The following is a 19,006-nucleotide window of genomic DNA, read 5'->3' on the forward strand; positions in this document are numbered from 1 at the left end:
AAATATATACTCCCCAATTTTTTGCTTGCCAACTTGGTTTTGGCTAAACTTGGCCTGTTCCTCTTTGCTACTCAAAAAATTTGACAGATCTTTTTCACACTATTAATAAGGCAGAAGCACAAGCTGTAGATGCTCACAACATTCTTTTAATGAGCAAATTTTCATTAGACCCTTTCAATTCTAGCTTTGCCGTCCATCTTCTTTTTGAACTGCTTTGGCCATCAGTAAAACGCAGATTGTTTGCAACTGATATTAATCGTGTCTTCCATTTGCTAGAACAGCCAAACACTTCCTCTACTTCTCTAATTTTGGTCACCCCTGTGTCCATTAGGAATCCTTCCTCCCCTGCTCACGCTAAACATCCTATCTGTTCATCTACTTCTCTACCTGCCAAGGCTACTACAGCTAAAGGTGCCTTAAGTCGCGAACGGCCAGCTTCAGCATCTCCCATTTTGTGGGATGATAATGATGATGATGATGATGACGCTCCTCTCATCCTTGGGAGAAAGGTAATTGAATTTGCTTATTCACAAACATACTTTTCTTTGTAATAATGGTTTACCTGAATTTTTCAGAAAAGTTCAGCCTCTCCTTCGAAAGCCTTTGGTTTTGGCAACTCCTGCTTCATCATCTTCTGCTGAAACTTTTTCGTCCAAATCATCTGATGAAGGGACTATGCTTAAAGAGAAACCCTTAGTCCCAAAATCTTTATCACAACCAGTAGAAGGGCCACCTTCTTCCCAGAGCGCGGACCTCCCAAATGTCGAACCAGAAGGTAATACATATTTTGATGTTTTACCTTTGCTTGTACTACTAGTTTCTGATTCGTTGCTTCTTGAATTATGCAGAGGCTCCCATGCGCCTGCCCGTTGTGGCAGAATCTTCTCGCCCAGATAAGGGGAAGTCCCCACAGGTGATGGAGCCAACTGGTGATATGCCTAAACTTCCCAAGATTGCTGATGAGGTAACCTTTTGCTTCACTTTCATTTTCGCTTCATTTATTATAGTGAAAGTCCTCAATGTTGGCATTTTTCTTTGTAGGGTACTGATGACATTGTGCATTCCATCCAGGACTTGTTCACTTCCTGGGGACAAGTCAAGATGTCTCGCCCTACTTCAATCAGTCATCCTTCTGCTTCATCTTCTGCTTTTTCGGAGGAAAATATGAAGTCTCTCAAGCAGTCGGTACTTGAGTATGTGTCTTTTATAGGCATGGATATCAGCCAGGCTAGTGCTACTAAACATAAAGATTAAGTTTGAGCTATTGAGTGTGAAATTGGCACAAGCACCTACACTTCCATCGCTCAATGTTTCTGCTGACTTTAAAGCGACGTTGAAGGTTGTCCACTTTGATATCCTCTCCTTGCTAGCTAAAAATGTAGAGCTGAAGGCCAGGAGTACTCAATATCTTTGTACTGCATCTGAAAGAGAGTCTTTGCTTCTAGAGATTAATAGAGCCGGGGATGAATTGAAAGAAATCTCTTCCGACGTTATGATCGAAGACTCTTTGATGATAAGCTTGGCTGCAGAGATGAAGGAGTTTTAAGCAAAGATGAATGACTGTAGGGTGAGAATGGCTGCTAAAAAGCGTAATGCTTCCCAAGGAATTGAACGAACCAAGTCTTTGGTTGAGCAGTATAAAAAGCTGGAGGTTGATGACGATTTTATAACTGAATTAAATGTCGCTTCTTCTCAACAGAGCGAAGATTGAGGAAGACTTAGGGAAAGAATACGTTCGGCTTGGGGTGAATTGTAATTAAGATATCCAATGCCTTAATATTCCCTTTGTAATTTCTCACTAATTTCCATTGCTAATTTTGAATGTAACAGCAGCTATCATCATTAATGAATGACTATTTTATCTACTTGCATATTAATTGACGTTGTCCTTAATCATCAACCAACCAAGCATTTAATTGATTTATGCTAAGATTCATGTACATTCTTTCTTGATATTCCCGTCTCTTTTCTCAAGATTTTGGGCCATTTGATTTCAGTTATTAGGCAGGAATGTGGCCGTTCATATTCTGTATTTTCACCTTCACGCCTTTATAAATGCGTGTGTATTTTGCACTTATCATTTTCATTTCCAATCTTTTCTTCAAAAACTAATTTCCTGCCATCGTTTGGCATCTCAACAATTGATCCAAAATTTTCGTCTTCCATAGAAATGGATCATTTGATCCGCCCATTTTGCTATCTGTCTTTATGTCACCTTTGGTATGGGAGATATAGGAAATATTCTTTGACCAGCAAAGGTCTCCTCATTGTCTCCATGTTCTATGTAAGGAGTTCAATGATGGAAGACAATTTTTGAGGATGCCTTTCAAGCCACTTCATTTGCTGAGAGTACTTCTCAGTCTCTTTGCCCGTTATTGCAGCAATGGAATTAGGCAGGCGATTTGAGGGTGCTTTTCTTCCTTTTGCTTGTTGAGAGTGCTTCTCGGCCTCTCTGCCTACCCTTTCAGCAATGCGATCAGGATGATGATCGACCGAGAAATTAGTTTGCTCTCAATTGTAGCTCATAGAGCATTTAGTATTTTGTATCTCACAATTTGTAATTTATATTTGATAACAAAGGAATTTATTTGAACGTATTTCGTTCTTGCCTTATTTATCTACGATCGTTCAACGCAATTATATTGATTACGCTTTTATTTGTTCACTTTCCCATAAGGAAAGAACATACTTTTTTAAATATTTGCCACTAATGAACCTCATGTGCTTGGTGCCATCTAAATCTTCTAAATGATAGGCTCCATTAGGCAACACACTATTTACTTTATATGGCCCTTCCCAAATGGGTGACCACTTGCCATACTTTGGATCCTTGCTATCCAAAGGGAGTATTATTTTCCAAACCAATTCGCCCAAGCTAAATGACTTGGCTATAACCTTTTAATTATAAAACTTAGCCATCCTTTGTTTTTGAACTTGCAATCTATCTAGGACGTCCAACTTTAATTCGTCCAACTTCAATAAGTTTTGAACTAGTGATTCGGTATACTCACCATCACTTAATTTATGTTGCAAACACACTCTGATTGATTGCACATTGATTTCCATAGGCAAAACGGCCTCCTGTCCATAAGTAAGTTGGAAAGGAGTAACTTTGGTACTTGACCGAGGCGACGTCCTATAAGCCCATAAGACATTGTTTAGACATTCGTGCCAATTTCTGGGATTTTCATCTATCATTTTTCTTATGATATTTTTTAGAATCTTATTAAAAGATTCTGCCTGTCCATTGGATTGAACATAATATGGTGTGTAGTTCACTAACTTAACTCCAAACTCGTTCAAGAATTTCTTCACTTGATCTCCATTCAAAGAAGTTCTTCACTTGATCTCCATTCAAAGAAGTTCCGTGATCTACCATCAAAGTTTGTGGAATCCCAAATCTATAAATAATATGATCACGGATAAATTCTATGACACTCTTTTGGGTGATCTCCTTTAAAGGTATCGCTTTTACCCGCTTGGTGAAAAACTCAATTGCAATTATAACAAATGTATGTTGCTTGGACGATGGGGGATAAATCTTCCCTATCAGATCTATCGCCCAACCCTTGAACGGCCAGGGTTTGATAATGGGCGGCATCTCTCTTGTTGGCACCCTTTGTATTGGACCATGCTTTTGCCACGCTAGACAATTCTTTGCATATTGAACACACGATTCTCCCATCTTGGGTAAAAAATATCCATTTCTAATAATTAACCATCTCATCTTTTGGCCAGCTTGATGAGCTCCACATATCCCTTCATGCACTTCAGCCATGATTGTTCTGGCTTCTTGCAAACTTACACACTTCAGTAATATACCATCAGAGCGTTTTTTAAACAACTCTTCATCTATCAATGTATAGTTTAGCAAACGCAACTTCATTTTTCTACTACCTCCTTTATTAGGTTCTTTAAGGAACCTTTTAATCTTTGCCCACCAATCTATTGCATCTCCATCTTGTATGCAATGAATTTCAATTCTTCTTGCCTTTTTTTAGACTACGGGCAATATTACTCCATATTCACAAGTAGATTTCCAATTTAAAGCCTTTGAATACCCTGAGGCCATCTGGACCAACTCATTTGCTATGTCATTATATATCCTATTAACACATTGAAGCTCTACTTGGTCGAATTCTTCCAACAATTCTTGGGCGATTTCATATTGACTTATAATGGAATCACTTTGGCATTTAAAATCACCGATCAATTGGTGAATTATCAAGTGAGAATCGCCTCTAACAATCTCATTCTTTATCTCCATATCTATCATTAATTCTAAGCCCACGATTAAGGCTTCATATTCGGGTTGATTGTTGGTGCACCTCCTATCCAAAATGAATGCAAATTTGTAACAAATCCCTAAAGGATTTATCAATGCTACTCATACTCTTGGACCTTTAGAGGTTTTCGACCCATCAAAATATAAGACCCAAGGTTTTAATTCGAATGAATCGATTTCTAATTCAATTTCTTCAGGCATGTCAAGGCATGGATAATCGGCTAGAAAGTTAGCCAAAGCCTGATTTGATTTTTGGGTTATGTATTGTATTTCGTATTCTGATAACGCTAAAGTCCAAAGGCCGACCCTTTGGTATAAAATAGGGTGAGAGAACATATACTTAACCAAATTTACTTTAGAAATCAAATAAACGGTTATGGGTTGTAAATAAGCCCTTGATTTCGTACATGTGAAATACAATGCAAGATATAATTTTTCAATGGCAAAGTAATTATATTCACATTTTGTTAACCGTCTACTCAAGTAGTAAATCGCCCTTTCTTTACCAAATTGGTCTTCTTGTACGACCATTCCAACTATTGATTCTTGTTCAACCGATATATACACTTTCATTGGCCGTCTTTGAATTGGTGACACCAATATTGGTGGACTTGATAAATATGTCTTTAGGCTTTCAAAAACCTTTTGATGCTTTTCTTTTCATACGAATCCGTCCTGATTTTTTAGCTTTAAAAGCGGCGAAAAAGTTTTAGTTCGCCCTGCACAGTTAGAAATAAAGCTTCTTAAAAAGTTTACTTGACCTAGAAACATTTGCAATTCTTTTTTATTACTAGGTGGTTTGGCCTCTAAAATGGCATTCGCTTTATTTTTATCAAGTTCAATCTTCCTTTTGTGTACTAAGAAACCAAGGGAGTTTCCTGCATTAACACCAAATGCACATTTCAAGGGATTCAATTTTAGTTTATATTGCTTCATTCGCTCAGATGAACATCTCAATTGTTCAAAATGGTCCTCTTCTTTAATGGATTTGACCACTATATCATCTATATACACCTCAACAAACTTGCCTATCATATCATGAAAAATCAAGTTCATTGCCCTTTGATAAGTCGCTCCTGCATTTTTCAGGCCGAAAGACATAACTACCCATTCAAAACATCCTAGAGATCTAGGGTATCTAAAGACAGTTCTATGTATATTTTCATCAGCTATATAAATTTGATTGTATCCTGAATATCCATCCATGAAGGAATATATTACGTGTCTGACAGTCGAGTCTACTAAAGAATCTACCGTAGGCATTGGATATTCATCTTTGGGTGTGGCTATGTTTAGGTTCCTAAAGTTTATGCACACCCTTAATTTACCATTCTTTTTTAGTACTGGCACGATATTGGACAACCACTCGACATAAATGGCTGTTCTAATAAAGCCTGCTTTTAATAATCACTCTATTTCTTTCTTAATCTTAGGAAGTACATTAGGAGCAAAGCGCCTAGGAAGTTGCTTATGAGGTTTAAAATTTGGCTTGGTTGGCAATCTATGTTCCACCAAATCTCTATTAAAACTAGGCATATGTTCATATTCCCAAGCAAAACAATCCTTATATTCCTTTAATAAAGCGATTAATTTATAACTAACCTCTTGATCGAGCATCTGGCTGACGAATGTTGGGCGATCTTCCTCTTCATTGCCAATATTCACTTTAATCAGAGAGTCTTATGTTTGAGTGTATCCAGGCTTGGTGATCCTCATTACTTCATCGTCCATTTCCCTTATTATAGGCACTTTTTCTTCTAAACAATCCACCTTGTTAATTTCTCAGCCAATACTTTGTTCCAACTCGAACACTGCCAATTTGTCGCCCAATGCCTTCAAGGCTGCTTCTTCTTTCGTCTTGTCTTTACGTTCTTTATTAAAAGCCATTAATTTGGCTTTGAAGGCCTAAACATCGGCCATTTGCCTTTGTTGCTCACAACTCATTTAAAACTCCTTGATTACTTTTTTGCCAATTACTGGCTCTTCTAGGGCTACTATGTTTGGCCTGATTTAACTGAACATTTCAGTGAGTGCATCTACTGAAAACGGCTCTTCGCTCTGTGCAGCAATTTGAGTTTCTTCTCCATCTTGGAATACTCTGATAGGTTCATAATTTCCTTCGTACATGAACCTTTCCATTGATTTTGCTTCTGCGACAAAAGATCTATGATCTGCCTGCACCACTTTTGCTTCATCCTTGTCATTCCAGAAAACCAAGTATTGATGGAGCGATGAAGATATGGAGCGACTTCTGTGTATCCAATCCCTTCCTAATAACACATTGTAACTAGTAGGACCATCTACTACGAAGAAGACTATGGTCCTAGTAGTTGTCCCTACAGTTATGTCCAATGGCATAACCCCTTTAGCTGAAGTTGCTCCTCCATTGAAACTTGTAAGGATGACTTCTGTTGGAATCATATCACTTTCTATCTTCGCAAATATCCTCACCATCCTAGATGGAATGGTGTTTATAGCTGCTCCATTATCGATAAGTACTTTCGCCACAGGTATACCATTAACTAAAGCCTTAACATACAATGGCCTCAAGTGTTTAGTTAACTTCATGGCTGATCTCTTAAAAATAACCTTTTCGACAGCATCTATTTCCACTTCCTGGTTGTTCTCTGTTGAATTGTCCTTTTGTGATAAGTTAACGTGCAGTATGTCGCACTGAGCTTCTGCTTCCTGAATTTCCTTTTTATTGTTTTCTAATACTTCTTCTTCGGTTACCCAACCTGTGAGAGGAGGCAATATTCTTGGAGGTGACCCATACTTTTTAGAGCGAGGTACTCTCCTTTTTCTCTGGGTGTCCCATACAACACATAATAATCAAAAGAATGCTCAGATGGTTCTCCCAACAAATCCACTTCACGAACACCTTCTCTATTAGTTGCTTCAATAGGGTATTGCGCGATACTCCTCTCTTTCTTCTTTCTTCTTCCAGATTAATTTCCTCTTCGATGTCCATCATACCATCATCCTCTTCATCATTGTAGGCCCCTCTAGAAGTTTGGCCTTCTTCATATTCCAACACACATACTTCTTCTTCGTTATCCTTCCTTTCTTCTTCTTATTTCTCTTTGTTCTTGAACTCATTGGTTAGTAAATAGTTATTAGCCATGACAGGAGGTAACATATCGAATTGAATAGTAAGAGGCTGATCTGGATCTTCTTCATCCCTTCTGTCTCGCTCAAACTTCGATTTTCCAGAAGAACTCTCTGGCAATTCTTCCATCGATTCACCTGTACCAGTCTCTTCACTGTCTTCGAGAACATTTTGATTGGCTACCTCAAGTAGTTTAGGCACCTTAGGACGTGGCACTCCCTATTGTTGCCTTATCATTCGGTCATAATTCCCTTTGAAAACACCTTTGTTGGGTTCTAGTCATCTCGTTGAAGGGTATCACCCTTCCTGCATTATACTGGAACGAATGCCATACATTTGGTTGGCGAGGTTGCGGCCTGAATGTTCTCCCATTATTTATTGACCTGAACTGCCTCTCAATAGGCGGTCCCCTATAGAATGATGTACCTTGCCCTCTAACAAGCTGAGCGTCTGGGAAAAAACTAGGGCGATGGTGATGCTGCCATATCCCTGGTTTCTCTGTATTTGCACTCACTTCTCCTTTACATCTTGCACACAGGACGTCTTCATTCTTTTTAGGCTCCTTTCCTTTTATACGTTCAAAGACACTAGGGTGTGACCCATGGTCCTCCTCTTCGTCGTCTATAACCAACTTGAATTTTGGCAACTTGTTTTTGAAACCAGTTGTCACCATGTTCACCCCAAGTGGCTGTGGAAAAGGGTTTTCATCCACTGCCATCTTCTTCTTATCCTCAAACGTAATTCATCCGGATTCAATTGCGTCCTGTAACACATGGTGAAAAACTAAATAGTTGTTAATCAAATGTGACCATGCATTATGCCACTTACAATATTTTTTACCCTTGATTTGTTCAAGGCTTGGCAACTTATGTTTATCGCTCAGCTTTATCTGCTTATCCTTATATAGTTTATCAAATATAAGGTCAGCTTTGGTTACATCGAACGAGAACGTTCTAGTCTTTTTGTTTTCATCTTTTATAGGCTCATCCTTGCCCGACGATCTAGGCTTAGCCATTATAGGACAAGTGTACGCGTCTCCTTTGATTAATTTGACAAAACACATTTCGGTTTGATCGTAATACTCGTCATTAATGGTATGAACATCAAAATTTGGGTCTCTATAATAAGTCTCCTTGCTAGAATTTTTCATTTGCTCTTCTTCTCTTATTAATCGTTCATACCTAATCACGTTTGCGCTCAATTGGAAAAGATTAGGAAATTCCCTGTCTTGGAATTTCTTTTTCAAATCAAAGCTTAGACAACTTTGAGCGATTTTGACAAACTCCTTTTCGGGCAAAGGTAGAAAACATTTACTTCTTACTATCTTGAACCTTTGAAGAAAATCTTCTGCCCATTCGTTTGGCATTTGACGTAGATTTGCCAAATTTGCCAAAGTAACTTCAAACTCAGTCTTTTAAAATTGAGCATGGAACAATTGCTCCAATTGTTGCCATGTTTGAACCGAGTTCACTGGCAAATTGATGAATCAGGAGAAAGCTATTTCTGTTAATGGAACAACCTCATTTTATGGTAGTCGGTTACTTCACCACTTTGCAGTGTGAATCGCCCTATGTGTTCTAGAGTAGACATCTCTCCTAAACCGGTAAATAATGAGAATTCTGGCACTTTATACCCTCTAGGCCATGGATATGCCTGGTCTACCCAATCAGGATATGGCTTTGTGTAAGTCGGCCTAATGACAGGACATACCCTAAAAGCCATTTGATCCTGTACTGTTTCCATAATTTGATTTCTCAACATGACGTTGGGGTCATATAAAATTCCTACAGGTTGGTTGATCGGTTGATTTGCCTAAGGTCTGATGTTTAGTCCTTGGTTGGCAACAAAGTTGCCATGATTTGGGCCATTGTTACCATTAGCCTGAATATTTATTCCATCGTTAACACGTGGGGTATTTTGTCCATTATTTAGGACATTGTCTCTTACATTTAGGTTACCCCCAAGTTAGATGTACCATTACCACTATTCTAATTTGGCATTACACCATCCCCCTAGTTTGAAGTAGACGGACCAAAAGGTGGTTCTATCCCTTGATTTGGACTTATGATTGGGGAATTATGTCCTACAATTGTCCTAGCTTGAAAGTGACTTGCAATAGGCATAACTGGCTGAGAAATTTGGCCTACTAACTTATTCATTATTTCATTTAATGTATTCAGTTGTTTAGCCATGTTGTCATAATGTGCATTCCCATTTTGGGTAAATCTTTCCATATTATGAACATTTCGTAGATTTACCTGTTCAACAACATCCTTGTAAGTTCTCCAAGCAATGCACGCATGATTTGAGGACTCAACTCTTCCATTGGTTCGTAATAACTGTGACTGCTCTGACTTTGTCCCTCTGTTCGTGGAGAGCTTTGTTGCTCCTCATATCGCTCGATCACAGACTGGACTCTTTCCTGACTTGCTGCTTCCTTATCAGATTTGTGAGGCATATTGTTTCACTTTTTGTATCCTCAACACCAAACACCAAGGTTCCACCAGGCGTGCCAAATTGTTTCACGCGGGTAGTCGCTAACAATTAAAAAAGGGATCGGACGATTGTGTAAGGAACAGACCTTTTGAGACAAAGTCCCAAAAAGGGGTGTTTTATTGGCGATGATTTACAATTGAAAATAAACAGAATGCCTCCAAGGGGTGCAAGTACACGAGTACTAAAAGAGGTGTTTAAATTTAAGCTAAGAAATTAAAATTACATATTCTCTGTTTGAAAGTGTTTGATTCGGGGCCTTTTTCTCTATGTCTTCTTTTCCATTTTATATTCCCTTAATGATTTTCTCGTGACAAACCGCTTGGAAACTGCTTGATTGCTTTATAACTACCTACTTTCTTTATGGTGGCTAACTTGTCGTGAAACTAACCGCTTTCAACTGGGCTCCTTGAATCGTGGAATGTGATAAGATTACTCAATAACTGTTTCAATAACTGCTATTCTGGATAATCATAATATTTTATGTTTGCTAAGATCCTGGGCGATTCGAAGGTTTGGACGAGAACGGGGTCATCGCTCTGGGCGACCGTAAGGCACTCCATTCTCTCAGCTTTTGGGTCGATGATGTTACTGTGTTCGTGGGCTTCCACTGCATTCATCAATAATCATGTTTGGACCTTTATCCTGGACTCCCCAATTGGGCTTCACTCTTTGGGCTATTTGATTTGGGCTGCACTTTTAGTGTGTCAACACTCTTCATCAATTGGAGGTCGGGTCATATGCCCTCATTAATGTTTGCATTTTCCTCATTTTTGTGAGTATTAATATACAATCGACGAACCTGGCAGTTCATTTAAAAATAGAAAAGATGAAAATTTCAATTATTAAATATAAAACGTAGAAAGTCACAACACGAAAGACCACAAGAGGTAAAAAAGGAAAACACATGCACGAATAATTCAACTTATTAGCCATTTCACATGAAAGGCCACAACAACTCAAACATAACAATTCACATGAGACATGACGAACTAATTTTATGCTTCACTACTTCTTAGCCTTTTCACAGAGCCAAAATTTTCTTCTTGAGCTTGTCTCTTCAACGTAACTTGCTTCTTGTTCAGGAAATTCATCAACCATATAGCAGAGGCTTTTGGAAATCTTGTCAAATGGCCATTCACGAAATCTACATAAAAAAGGCCAAACCTAACACTGTAGCCTGCTCCCCATTCAAAATTATCGAACATTGACCATACATAATAAGCCTTCACATCCACACCTTCACTGTCATGAAAGAAAATAAAGAAATGGTCAAACAATTTCATAATTTACAATTTGCTTTGAGATCAAATACTAAATTATACAAATGTGACTTACACCATTGCTTTCTAACGTAAAAGAGATGGTCTTGGTGATATTTAACCCTCGTGTCATCAAACCGAGATTCGGAAAATGTTAGGGCCGTATTGTTTACTTCATCTACCCCTACATAAGTTAAATCATCCAATAGATCAAATTAAAAATTGTATATATTATAAAGAAAAGGAAAATAAACATGCTATATAATTACCATTCTCTGTAATGTAAATGATGGGGTTATTATATGTTTTCTTTACTTCGACCAACAACTTATAAATCCCGTATGGAACAATGTACAACCAATCTGAGCCGCCCTGATATCAGCAGAAAAATAATAATAATCTATAAGCACTTAAATAAAATTGTATTAATTTAATTCATCATGTCAATTACGACATGATAATACACTACAATAGATTATTGAAATTGTTCTATCTTGTATGAAATATGTTCTAGCATAACTTTGGGGATTATCCAACCAATTATTTTTATTTCTATTTTCATTCTAAGAAAATTTAATGTTGAAAGGCATACCTTAGGACCAATAGGAACCCCATCACGTTCACCTGCAAAAGATTTTGAGAGTGACTGCCATGTAGTCAGGTTAATTTAAAGCTATATATGAACAATATCCATATACTTACTTGATACTGCAATATCCTGGTCATTTTCATAACTTACTGGTGTACCGGGTTTCCTAGGTGAATTGCTAGCATAAGTACTAGTATAATAATTGATGCCTAGAAAATCATATGATCCTTTCACCAACTTAACTTGTTCTGGTGTAAATTGGGGAAGACGGTCTCCAACAAGTTTTCTCATAACTGGTGGGTAATCACCAGTGACTACAGGTGCTACAAACCTGAAAGTGGGGAGGGAAGTGGTTATAGAGACTTGAGACAATTTTTATAACATATAAGGATCAAAAAATAATAAAAGAGAACATACTTGTATTTAATTCCAATCCAAACTATAAATTTGAATCAGATATTCAGCAGAGTATAGAGATTAATCGAATTGGTCTAAATTAAGAATATGAAATTCAACAAAATAAGCTTGGAAATAGGCCACGATAGCAGCCTCATCATGAAGTGAGCAAATTAAAGTACATTGGATTCAGTAAAAAAATAAAATGTGCAGTCACTTACCATCCCAACATAAAATCGAGGCCCCTTGAAGCAGCCTCCTTATCGGCTTTGGTGTCAGCGAGTGGCTCATACCATTGAGCAACATTTGTTACTCCTATCTTGCCTTCTTGATGTTCCTTCACATTTATTTTTGTGTAAACCATTTAATACCAAGTCTCGAAATTGTATATAAAGTTTCTTTCATGTTATATATAGTATATGGCAAATGTTACCTGATATCTTTGCTTGTAAATATCAACTGCTGCTGCATGAGAAAGAATCAAATGGTGTGCTGCAATATATGGTTCAGTGCCCGGATTTCCACTGGAGCAAATCGTTGGAGCCCCAAGTTTACATCTATGACGAGGGATAGCCTTTACAGGCTGTGCTTGAGTTGGACCACGACCAGGTGGAAAAGTACCCAACGCGTATCCTTGAACAGCAAAGGACCATGGTTCATTTAATGTGATCCAATATTTCACCCGATCACCAAACTCCCAAAAGCAAAGCTCGGCAAATTCACAAAAATCTTTCCTATTAATCATACAAAAAAAATTTAAAAATATAAATATATGATTAACGGTATTTTCCGGGTAATAATTTTTTAGGACCAGATTCGTGTACAAGATATTGACTGATAATACAAATATCCAAAGGCAGGGCTTTTTGTTTTCATCAGGTTTAAAAACATAAACTTGATTGAATTTGCAATGTTTTCTTATATATATGCTTTAGCAAATATTATGAAAGATTCAGTTACTTACACAATCCGAGGGCTTAAAAAGCCACCGTACTCATCTTCCAAACATTGGGGAACATCCCAATGGAAGATAGTTGCACATGGCTTAATGCCTACACAAAAGTACATAAAGATCATGAGGTTAGATTTTTAACTTTCTAAAATGAAGATTGATAAAAAATAAAAATAAAAAAAATAAAAAAAAAGTTATTGGAGTCCAATTAACCTTTTATCTTTTCAAAAAGCAAATTAAAAAAAAAAAAAAGAAAAAAAAAAGGGAAAAACTGTAGCGGAGTCTGATTAACCTTCAGCCAAGAGCAAGTTTATAAGATCATTATAGTACTTAATTCCTTCTTTGCTTACACCTGCAGAAATTCTTCCTCCTAAATACCAGCAAGAAAAAAATTAGAAAAATCTTCATCATATTTATGTTTTTTGACAGACGATACTCAAATTAAATACAATTCTTCATGCTCTCTCATATATATATATACCTGGTAATACTCTAGTCCATGCAATTGAAAACCTGTAAGAGTCTAAGCCCACTTTCTTTAATAAAGCCACATCTTCCTGTAACATTGCAGAAAATTACTAGATGCTGTTCCATTACGTAGGAATATTTCTTTAAAGTTGTCTTCAAAATCGTAATATAAAAATGAAATTACAAAATTACCTTGAACGAATTATATTGATCAATAGCAACACACCCATTAGTTCCGCCCTCAATTTTACCTGCCATTCCAATAAACAGACTCATTAATTGTCATATAAACTTATTGTTGTGTATATATATATATGTATGTAAATATGTACGAAGACTAGACAGAGAAGAGACCAGGAGTTCTTAGTGTGAAGGCATCCCAGTTGCTCAGGCCTTTACCTCCTGTGGCCCAAGCACCTTCAACCTAAATTATATCGTAAAGAAAACAAATCAACCCAATTCTAAAAATCATGATTTTAACAAAAAAAGAAGCGTTATGTACTTTCATACGTGACATGTAAATGAATGCACTTGTGTGCGTGGAAATGATGATCCATTAATTTGTTGGACCATTACAAACAATTACAGACATGCACACCTGATACGCTGATGTTGCAGAACCAAAGATAAAATCCTTGGGGAAATCAGAGCGCAGGATCTTGCCCTGGCTGTATTTGCCTGCCTGACCACTGCCGGAATAATCTGAAGGTGCCTGTGCATTCGCACCACCGAGGCTGCTTTGGCTATCCATTACTACAAAAATGTGAAGGGCACTTATTAGTTTGAAGTAGGGTAGTTTGAATGCTTTGTGAGCTGTGAAGAGTATGTGCAATGGATAACTACATCACCTATTTATAGGGATTGTAAGTGCATGCATCAATTATCTAACTCTTGCAAAAATCGAAATGGTTAGAATTGAGGAGTGGACTCTTCACGTTTTTAAGTTAACTTTAAAGTTAGGTGTCAATGAACTGACAAGGATGCAGAAATACTTTTTGTTTAGTAAATAATTCAGTGGTTTATTTTATTTATTTATTTTTGCTTTTTATGTAAATAATTAGAAAATCCAAAACAAGTATATTTTTATAATCGAATCTATAGTTAGAAATACTTTTTGTCTAGTAAATAATTCAGCGATTTATTTATTTATTTTTACTTTTTATGTAATTATTGAGAAAATCCAAAAAAAGAGTATATTTTTATAATCGTGCAGTTGTCCAAACCATTTAAATAAAGCTCATATACACACGAGAAATACTATAAAGAGACCGCTTACCGTGTAAAAAGGAAGTTTCGCTGTTATTGAATGCTGGTTGGGTAATTATTCAGATTACTTATATGTGAATATTAGAAAATTAATAAAATTTGTCACTCGAACCTTCCCAGTAATTGTATCTTACCTAACCCAATCTAATTTACAATAATTAGACATAAAATATATGTCTAATTTTATGTGATACCTCCTTTAAGAGTGACATTGTTTTTATAATCAAAAAGTTCAATTAACCCTGTTTGGCTCCCATTAATTTTCATTTCAATTACATTTCATTTTTCTCTCTCCTATTTTCAACCTCACAATTTTCTATAAAATAATATTACACGTAAATAAAAAAAATTTCTTTCTTTTTCAACCACTCATTTTTTCAAAAAAAAAAACACTATTCCACCCATTAATTTTTTCACGTAATGAGGGCCAAACAGGGGCTTAATCATGGACACAACTTTAGAAAGTGAGAACAAGTCATGTCACTTGGCACAAACGATTAACCATATTGTGACAAACTATTTTTCCTATTTACGCCTTCGATCGTTTGACAAATTTATAAATAGAAATAGTAACAAAATAGTAATTGGTCTCATAAAATGTATTGATAATAAAGAGTAAAAGTTATAAATGCATGATTAAAATTAAATTTTGACTTTGCTAAATCTACAAACGATTTATAAATTGTTATCACACGGAAGCTATAATATTGATTCCATGCATGACCGAAATCATTTTCCATTGAGTAATGTTATTCACTAGCACCAATCAATGGTCGTAATCGATAACATTATTTTTTCGATATATATATAAAAAGTTAAAATGGTTATTAACTTCATTTTCATTTCTGTTAAAATCCTACATTTTTACACAGATTAATTATAACATACAGAAAAAGTTCTATCAACAAATTCATCCATAATGTTTTCCTCACTAAGGGTCAATGAAGAATATTTCAATTGTGATCATTCTCGTCGTTTATCTGATTTTTCCCTTTTCATCTCATCATTTAATTTTATCTGCGGATACACTCACAGGATTTTTATCTAAAAATTATCGAAAAAGCAAATTTTGGGAGAGACCGGCTCATTCACAAGGTAATACTTATGTATTCTGAATTTTAAGCGGTCGGATGTTTCTTCTAATAACAAGTCTTGCTATTAATTAAATATTGGGCAATAATTGGATGAAAACACATGAATGTCTAAGGTTTTGCCTTAAGTATAGCGGCAATAATTTAGTAGTGAACAAAATATTAATTTTGAAACAACTGGATCGGTCGATACACTAGCATATTTAGCTGTCACCATATATCCTATTTCGGTAGTATTTGTGAATTTAATGCTCTCACTTCACAATGCATGTTTCGTAATAATGTCTTGTTATAATAATTTAGTAGCGGACAAAAATTTAGCATAAAACAATATATTTGGAATAATGTCTTGTTATAATATTTGGATGGCTAAGGTAATAATTTTAAAATATCTTGCAATGATTTAGCAATCCATCGGCAAATTTTCTACGATCACATGGGCGCATTTGGAATGATGTATTGAAAAGATTAAATAATACAATATACAGTTAATAAGTCAATTATGATTTGGAGGTTATTTATTTATTATTATTGTTAATATTATTATTATTATTATTGAAAGGGGTATGAACATGGGGCGAACACTATTTAGTTTGAATGATTTGTGAAAATTTTCCAAAACAAATCACTTAAAACGATTTGAAATTTTTCTATACGAAATCAAATCACTTCAATTTTTTAAATCAAACCAAACTACACTTTTTGATTTTTTTGATTTTTGATTTTATTTTATTATTATTTTTTTGGGTTTAAAATCACGGTTTCAAAATAAACTACTAAGAAGCTTTTATGAACTTGATTAATGAGGAGTACTAGAAGTTGCTTATTGGATGAATTTTAGATAATAGACTTGCTTTGTGAGGAAAAAAGGTTAATTATTGGTCAAATTGGCTTGCTTTTCTTTTTCATAGAAATGTCATAACATATTGAATTTTAATAGAAATGAAAATGAAAAAGGAAAGAAAACCTATTATGGAGAGAAAAAGAAAAATGAAAATTACAACATATAAAAAAAGTTCTATCAACGATTATCAGTCAAATTCACAATGACCGTTCAAGTAGTCCAAAAAATTATTTTATCAATTAACAGTAAAATTTAGCAGCTAAGTTAAAAAATAATAATAATAATAAACTAGTTGCCTGCATAGAAATTTTTGATATAAATAAACAAAATATTGTTTAGCTAAAAATTTAAGGGAGTCCGACAAAAGTTAGAATAAAATAATACAATTACCTATAAAAAAAAATACCAAATAATTATCAAAAGTAAGAAAAATTGATAAACTGACTTGAAAATTGAGCAAAATTCGAGAAAATTGTTGTAGAAGAAAGAGAAATGGTTTAAATTTGAAATAAAATCTAGATTTACTTGCCTATTAAATTGTGATGGGTGATCGATTAATAAGGTTCGACAGCAATCATTCAGCACTTCAGCCAATTTAAGGGTTTTGCATTTATTATTGTGATAACATGAATGAATAATTGGGTATGATTTAGTTAATTAATTATGATGGATAATTGTCTAATTGAGTTGGTTCTAATATGTATATAACTCAGATATTTTTAGTTTTACTTGGGTTGAATAAATTTAAATTAACTTATTTTCATTTTTTTTCCGTAAAAGGTTTGAGAGTTTGAGACAATTTACAAAAATTAAAACTTAGATCAAACCACTAAAAAGCATTTTGATTTGGTTCAAAATCAAAACATTTGCACATTCACGTAGACCCAAATCAACAATTTCGATTTTATTTTGCGATTTGATTACTCTAGTGTGAACAAAGAACGTTCGTTGTAAGGTTCCCTTAAAATTTGTCTTACCTGAACCGGAAAAAGCATGTAGCAGGGTATGTCAAACACGTTTTGGACTAATATTCTAAATATTGAATTCAAAATATATTTTTTGACAACATCGTTTTTATCACTATGAATTCAAAGATTATCAAGATGGTACCGACAAAGCTATTAGTTATGTATGAACACATAAAGTTGTTTGATTCAGCGATAAAAATAATTAAAATTTAAGTTAAACTCAACATTTTATTTTAATTAGATATTTAATAAGATCGAAAAAATTTTAACTACATATTTTACTATTATCAAAATATACTAGGAATCTAATTTTTATATAAATCAAACAGGAGCTAAGTGTCTATGTGATGCATCAAAATTTAAATCAAGTAGAATATGGAGATGTGAGTAGTGAACCCTCAGAGGCTATTCTCTTTCATAGTTTTTATGCCTTTTAAGAATAAATAAGAGAAAAAATACAATTTTGCTTAATCTTTTTATCTCCGACTAAGTATAGAGAGGATTATCTCCATATTTTGTTCATTTCTCTTACTCACATGTTTAATTAATGAATTTTGGAGTTCTAATTATTTTCCACATTTATTTTTCCCACATCATATTCACTATAACTTAAAGCTTTGTTTGTGTTATTTCAATAATTGTTAAGATTCAATTAAACCTAACTGAACCGGCAAACATATTATTTAGAAATACTAGGAGCACTTATTTAAGTTAAAATGATAGAAATTTTCATTTTTTCTTCTATTAAAATTCCACTTATCTCCAAACAAATCAATTATAAAATATTTAAGTCTCCATATCAACAAATTTAGCCATATTGTTTTCACAAAGAGTCAATGAAGAACATTTCTACTTTGTTGAATTGATTGTGCTCATTCAATCTAACCCGAAGTTAAAGATTGGAATCCTTATACAGTAATATGATCCGTGGATGCAACCATAGCAATTTTATTAATTTTCTCCTTTGTTAATGCCAAAGAATTTGTTTGTTTGTTCGTTTAAACCATTATAGGTCATTTTTATGTAAAAACTATAATTATTTCATATATATCGAACGGGGGTACCAAATGATGTCCCTCATCTCACAATGCATGCAGACCCCACGTGAATTTAAAAATGTCGACATATGCCCCCCACCCCAATTATGAGTAGTAGGTAAAAAATTCGGTAATGTAGCATTATCCTAAAATCTAATACTTAGAAATGGTTCTTAGCATGGCCTCAAGGTAACGATGCAATAATTACTCTTGAGAGAGGGAGTACAACGAAACACTAATTAAGAA

At 35.0% G+C, this 19,006-nt stretch overlaps 1 protein-coding gene across 1 annotated transcript; it reads right to left on the bottom strand.

Annotated features, from left to right (window-relative positions):
• Window positions 1–10,708: 10,708 nt before the first annotated feature.
• On the bottom strand, window positions 10,709–14,385 carry LOC111403819 (beta-glucosidase-like). The gene is made up of 13 exons (XM_023032443.1): window positions 14,153–14,385; window positions 13,909–13,978; window positions 13,747–13,805; window positions 13,568–13,643; window positions 13,379–13,456; window positions 13,099–13,186; window positions 12,568–12,868; window positions 12,356–12,471; window positions 11,852–12,069; window positions 11,742–11,773; window positions 11,419–11,521; window positions 11,226–11,333; window positions 10,709–11,132 (listed from the first exon to the last, which is right to left on the bottom strand). The coding sequence occupies exons 1-13, from the start codon at window positions 14,303–14,305 to the stop codon at window positions 11,116–11,118; spliced, it is 1,419 nt and encodes a 472-aa protein (XP_022888211.1). The 5' UTR covers window positions 14,306–14,385; the 3' UTR covers window positions 10,709–11,115.
• Between the last annotated feature and the right edge of the window lie 4,621 nt (window positions 14,386–19,006).

Source organism: Olea europaea, chromosome 11 (assembly GCF_002742605.1).
Source record: "Olea europaea var. sylvestris chromosome 11, O_europaea_v1, whole genome shotgun sequence".
Classification (NCBI taxonomy): Eukaryota; Viridiplantae; Streptophyta; class Magnoliopsida; order Lamiales; family Oleaceae; genus Olea; species Olea europaea.

Excerpts from the sequence above, each read along its gene's own strand:
- LOC111403819 (XM_023032443.1), bottom strand. The coding sequence starts at position 14,305 with ATGGATAGCCAAAGCAGCCTCGGTGGTGCGAATGCACAGGCACCTTCA. Across the intron at positions 12,869-13,098 it reads TTTTTAAGCCCTCGGATTGT|GAAAGATTTTTGTGAATTTG; the intron begins GTAAGTAACTGA and ends TATGATTAATAG. Across the intron at positions 12,070-12,355 it reads CTCGATTTTATGTTGGGATG|GTTTGTAGCACCTGTAGTCA; the intron begins GTAAGTGACTGC and ends CCCCACTTTCAG.